The sequence below is a fragment of the Acanthisitta chloris genome, unplaced genomic scaffold (assembly GCF_000695815.1).
Source record: "Acanthisitta chloris isolate BGI_N310 unplaced genomic scaffold, ASM69581v1 scaffold4263, whole genome shotgun sequence".
NCBI classification, from domain to species: domain Eukaryota; kingdom Metazoa; phylum Chordata; class Aves; order Passeriformes; family Acanthisittidae; genus Acanthisitta; species Acanthisitta chloris.
The window spans coordinates 53572-59571 of NW_008663111.1; the positions used below are offsets into that span (position 1 = coordinate 53572).

At 38.0% G+C, this 6000-nt stretch overlaps 1 protein-coding gene across 1 annotated transcript in view; it reads left to right on the forward strand.

Annotated features, from left to right (window-relative positions):
* The window catches only part of LOC103798591 (nectin-3-like), a 34208-nt gene extending 30337 nt beyond the window's left edge, over positions 1-3871 (forward strand). Inside the window, exons 8-9 of the mRNA XM_009070866.1 lie at positions 3114-3176; positions 3698-3871. Of these exons, the coding sequence (XP_009069114.1) occupies positions 3114-3176; positions 3698-3871 (237 nt within the window). The remainder of the gene's footprint in view (positions 1-3113; positions 3177-3697) is intronic.
* The last annotated feature ends 2129 nt before the right edge of the window (positions 3872-6000 follow it).

Sequence of the window (6000 nt, forward strand, 5' to 3'; positions counted from 1 at the left end):
AAAAAAGAGTGGGAGAGGGTGCACTCATTCAGGCAATCCTTGAAAGCATTAGAGTTAGCTTCACTATTTCAAAGAATATATTGTGAAGAAGGAAGATTTCTTTATTTGCCTTGAAACATGACTGAGATGAGCAGTCTTTGACAAGGTGAAAGAACTGAAGTTATTGCTAGCTTGACAAGTGCTTCTGAAGGAAAGAGGAAAAAATGTTGCTTTGCATAATGCAATGCAACATTCAGAGTTCTTGAAAGATTCAGAATTTAATAGAGCTCTTCTGTAGCAATAGAAATAAAAGTGGATGAAGGGAAATACAGCCCCGTAGGTAGTTCTGGCCATGAGAAGACTGACTTTACACTTGTAACTTGGAGTACCTCACTTATTTAGCCAAGGAAACCTGAAAAATGCTAAAGCTCTTTAACAGTAATATTTGTATTCCTAATCAAAACATGAAAGAAAATGATGAATTTGTATTAACACAGTTAAAAGCATAAACACCATTTACCAAATGATATTTCTGAATCAAATTTGAAAACATTGCCCACAGTACTCTTAAACCTAGCGTAATATTGATTCATTTATAGATTATGGCTCTCTTGCACTCTTCTACCTCTTTTCCTAATGCTCTTCATACAGAAAAGGAACCGCTATTGTTATCATTTGCCTTAGACTGAAGAACTGTTTAGGCAAATAAGATTGAACGGAAGAAAACACAAATTGTGCATAGATAAATTCATGTCGTGGTTTAACCCCAGCTAGCAACCAAGAACCATGCAGCCGCTTACACACTCCCCCCAGCAATGGGGTGGGGGAGAGAATTGGAAGGTTAAAAGCTAGAAAAACTTATAAGTTGAGATGAAGACAGTTAATAGAGAAAAACAAAAGCCACACACACAAGCAAAGCAAAACAAAGAATTCATTCACTGCTTCCCACAGTCAGGAGGTGTTCAGCCATCTCCAGGAGAGCAGGGCCCATCACGTGTAACGGTTCCTTGGGAAGACAAACACCATCACTTCAGATGTCCCCCCTTCCTCCTTCTTCCTCCCACCTTATATACTGAACATGATGTCATATGGTGTGGAATATTCCTTTGGTCAGTTTGGGTCACCTGTCCCAGCTGTGTCTCCTCCCAACCTCCTATGCACCCCAAACTTCCTTGCCAGCGTGGCAGTACGGAAAGCAGAAAATGCTTTGGCTCTGTGTAAGCACTTCTCAATAACAAAAACATCTCTGTATTATCCCTGTGCTCTGCACAAATCCTAAACATAGCCCCATACTAGCCACTGCGAAGAAAGTTAACTCCACTTCAGCCCAAACCTGCACAATTCATCTGTATTGATGAAGGATCTTGCAATAGTGGAAAAAGAAAACCGAAAAAATATTAACCATAAAGAGGTTTGAATGAGGCACAAGAGTTTTTTTTAGTGGATGCTTTTGTAATGGGATTTCTAAATCGGAAAGTATCAGAAAATATAAGAAGTTGGTGGTGAAATAATTGGCTGGGGTTTTAAAGGACTGTTTGAGAAGGAGCATGTTTAGAGTAAAACAGTGGGTTTATGGAACTCTTGAAGAAGGATGTTTTCCTCAGTGCATTCCAGGAGTCTCGAATTGTTTATGCCCTGCTGTGTTGTCCTTCCAACAGATATCCAGGTTGTTGAAGTCCCCCATGAGGACGAGAGCTTGTGAATATGAGACCATTCCTATCTATAGATGGATATCAATAGAGGGCCTCCTCCCACTGATCTTCCTGGTCAGGCAGCCTGTAGCAGATTCTCACTATAATGTCACCAGTCCCTGCCCTCCCTTTATTCCTGACCTGTAAGCTTTCAGTTGGCTCTTCATCCAACCCCAGGTGGAACCCCATGCATTCCAGCTGGTCACCAACCTAGAGGGTGACACCCTCCTCCTTATTTTCCCTGGCTGGCCTTCCTAAAGAGCTTGCGTTCTTCCATTCCAACATCCAAGAAACGTTACTTCTATATGTGCATGTTAACCATGTATTGTTACTGATCTTGGTGACGAGACTGTTCTTTGGGAACCAACAAAGGGCAAATAACTGCAGAATAAACTGACTAAAACTACTTTTCTAAGTGGGAGAGGGAATCGGGTAGCAGGACCCAACTGAACGGTGAGTTAAGGTTTTGCCTATTCTAGCATTGCTAGTGTTCCAGGGGACTACTGGGCGTAATGAATCAAGCAATGCATTTTATTTGCGTTACAGAAGAACTTGGTGCTGTATATGACTATGTTTTTATTAGTAGACCATGCTGAACAGGAGAAGGAGCCTACAGTTGACTTTGAGGTGTAGGGTGTTCATAGAATATGTGTTTGGGGGGATTTTGTTTGCTATTAGTTTCTGTCCTGTGAATAAAATGCAAGTTAGTTCTTGATGTACATAGCTACCAGGATTCCTAGACCTATGGGAATATTTTGAGAAACAGGTTTTAGGCCTTAGTCAGTGGTAAATATCTGGGCAGTGTGGACTGTCAGTTGGAAAATCAGATAGCAAAGCAAACCTGAGTAGAGAAGTTGTAAGTGTATCTGTGCTGTTTTAATTAATAAGGAGATGAAATGAGCTTACATGTATTGAAAAGCATTTTCTTTGTCTTGGTGGTTTCATTAGAAGTTTTTATTTTTTCATTCAGAAGTACTTTGTTAAATTTTATAAAATTAAGAAGCAAACGTACTCCCTTCTCCTCTCAGTAAGTAAATCCCTTTTCAGGCAAACACTTCTGTGCAATATCAAGCTCAGCATTTATCCATATGATGCTTGTGAAAACTGTATAGCTGATTTTGGATTTCAGTTTATTTTTATCCTGTGGCTAATCTAAAATCAATGCTATGCTAGCATAAAGCTTTCTCAAACATGCTTATGCTTAAATAGATAAAAGAAAAAAGGTCAACATTAAATTTGTTAATAATATTTCTGAAAATGACAATAGCTTCTTTTTTTTTTCCCCACCAGCCACTGGTTTGTAAGAAGGATTCTAAATGGTAGTCAGTTAAGACACTTCCAAGGCAGAGTACATTTAGTGATGACTAGCATTTTTGTATAAACCAAGCCTGTTCTGCAGTGTTGAATCTTGACTTGTTTCTACTCTAACTTTTCTTCTTTCAGAAAGAACATTTTGCTTTGCAAAGCCAGTACAGAGAGAAAGATGCTGGAAACTTGCAGCACATGGTAAATAATAAGATGGCTTGAATTCCTGATTGAAGATTTATCTTGTTCCTTAAGATGAGCTTATAAAGATGTTTTTCATAAACAAAAAAACTTTTGTCCATCCTAGTCAATAACTGTTGGATATGTGGGTTTGCTATGCATGAAGTGGAAAGTGATGATACCATTTTAATATCCTGCAGTAGTTTTGCTGACTAATTTAAATGCTTGAACACTACAGCTTTGTTTTGTTTGCCGGGTGAAATAGCAAAGCACAGGAGTGCTGACAGACATTTTCATAGTTGGTGATTTGTTTTTTAGATTCATTGAGCTTTGAAATCTTACCTTCCTTTGAAACAAAATGAATAGTTACTAATGCTTCTGTCATGTGTGTTAGTGATTGGAATTTTGAAGTTCATGTTTCTTTATTCATAGGGCTGTTTTGGAGGTCATGCATCTTCTATTTTGTTTAAAGCTTTAACAAGAATAGCAATTGCAGGTTCTGTACTGAACTATGAAACTCATTACTTCTTGTGTGTGTTTAGAAATCTGTGAATGGAAGGCAACTTGCCTGCGAGGCTGAAGAACCACAAGAACAATGTCTTCAGCCTATGTATCCTGTTTATCATCAAACTTACTACAAAAATTGGAGCAGCAGATACCCACAAAACTCAGGACCTGGAAGAGTCTACATCAATCCCAGGGAGCATTATGTATGATTCTGTACCCAGATGTCTTTAACAAGGGTTTTATTACCTGTTGACTGTGTGACTCATATGTCTTGTTGGCTTTCCTCTCTAAAATAAGTGGTGGGTTTTTTCATGTGGGAAGAAATTGCATGGAGAATTTTATATAGGTAAACCATATGGAACTTGAGACTTAACTTGCCTCTAGTCTTTGCTGTGTATTTGTTTTTGTAGTTATATCAGCCTGTCGAAAGAGGAGAGCCATTTAGCTTTATTAACTTTCCTAGTCATAAGATGTATAAACTAGATTAATTGGTTGATACATGCAAAAATGTAGTTAAGCTGTTTCCCTGGTTATTTCTGGGAGCATTCTCTCCCTGAATTGGTATTTAACAATAACCTTACCTATGTAAAAGTGAGTAAATATGAGCAGACAACTGAATCCCTTGTGACTAGCAGTTTCAGCCTGATGTTATGTCTTTTTTTGCATCTTAGAAATCCTGGGATAATTACTGTTTTGACTGGCCTTAGCTATTGATTTCTCAACTAGCTCTACCTCTCCCAGTCAAATGAGCAACTAGACTACCTCTCAAATACTGATGCTGTGTGTCTTCCCACCTTGTTAAAAGTGAAGCAGTTTCCTTACATGAAAAACTTGTTTTATATTGATCCTGCCTATTGATGTACTTTCTGAGTTTGATTTTACAGTTAGGACTATATGAAACAGTTGCAGGAAGTAGATGACTAGACTGACAGAACTTTCTGCAAACATCTTATGTGTAGCTGCATCTTACCTACAAATTGCTGTTCAGCTGTTGATCCAAGTATGACTCCTATGGTAAATATTGTAGAGTTTGTCTTGCTTGGTAATAAATACATTTTACATTCTTTGGTTTCTTCTCAGTTCACAATAAATCTGCCTGTGATGTGTTCTTATGTCTTAGCAAGAAAAGAAAAGCTTCAGTCAACTTAAGGTAGTTTTCAGTGCTGTCCTTTAATCTTAACCAGTAGTGTCAAGTAACTGAAGAATGTCCTGAAGTTACCAGTGCTAACAGGATTCTACATGAAATTTTGAGAGTGTGGAGTAATGGTTAAAAAATGTGCTCAGGATCTTTCTGGAAAAAAAAGTTTTCCTGTGGACTAAAAAATAAATATTTAACAAGTGAAAAAAAAGTACATAATATGTTAGTGCTGAAGTGAGCTCACAGGACAGTCTTAAAATACTTTTTAAGACAGCAGGAAATAAGTCAGTGACTAGAATTCGCTGGAGAAACTTAAATGACTTACATGTATTCTGTAAGTACATACCTAAGTACAGAATAATGATTTTTGGTCAGATGACCTGATGAGAAATGTTGAGAAGAATGGCTGTGTCATACTGAACTAGGTGTTGTATAGAATTTAACATGATGAACTCTGTGATATTAGTGTGTTTCTCTTGCAGATATTTTCATTTTTTAGAGGCAGGAGTCAAAGCTGAAGAAGCACTAGAATGGAAAGCTAGCATAGTTAAGTGTGCTGCAGGCAGGAGGCTGTTACTAAACCTGTGTTCAACCTGTGTTCATCTCCATATAGTAAAAGTTAATGAGATCCCAATCCACAATAGGACCTAGTAAATTAAATGTTTCTAGCTTGTTACAGCTTGTTACAGGTAGCAGGTAGAAGATTATGGCTTTGATGCCTGTGTTCTGGACTCTGTACAAGTAGACATTAGCTGTTCTCTTGCTCAGCAGCTTTCTGTTATATGATGTGGATGAAGTTGAATGGGAAAGAAAAAGGTTGGAGAGAACCTGTTTCTTGGGAGCTAATCTTTGAACCCCCGTCACCTTGCTTTTCTCTTAGGAACTGAGCACATTCATGTAAATTGAGCAACTGTTCTCAACTTTAAAGCTTCCTGCTGTATTTGAGACCTAAAGAAGGACTTGTGCCCCCCCCAAATATGTTCTTCCATAATGTCAGTTTAAGCAGCTACCTCTTTCCACAAGCATTGCCTCACCAATCCTTATATTACTGCAGCTCCAAAAAACATCAACTGTCAGAACAAGAAAACAACAGTGTAAAGTAGATGGAATGACAGAGCATTGAGATGAACTACACGGCTTGAGATAAGCTGATCAATATTACTGAATAAAACTTCATGCCAAAAATATTCAGATGCACAT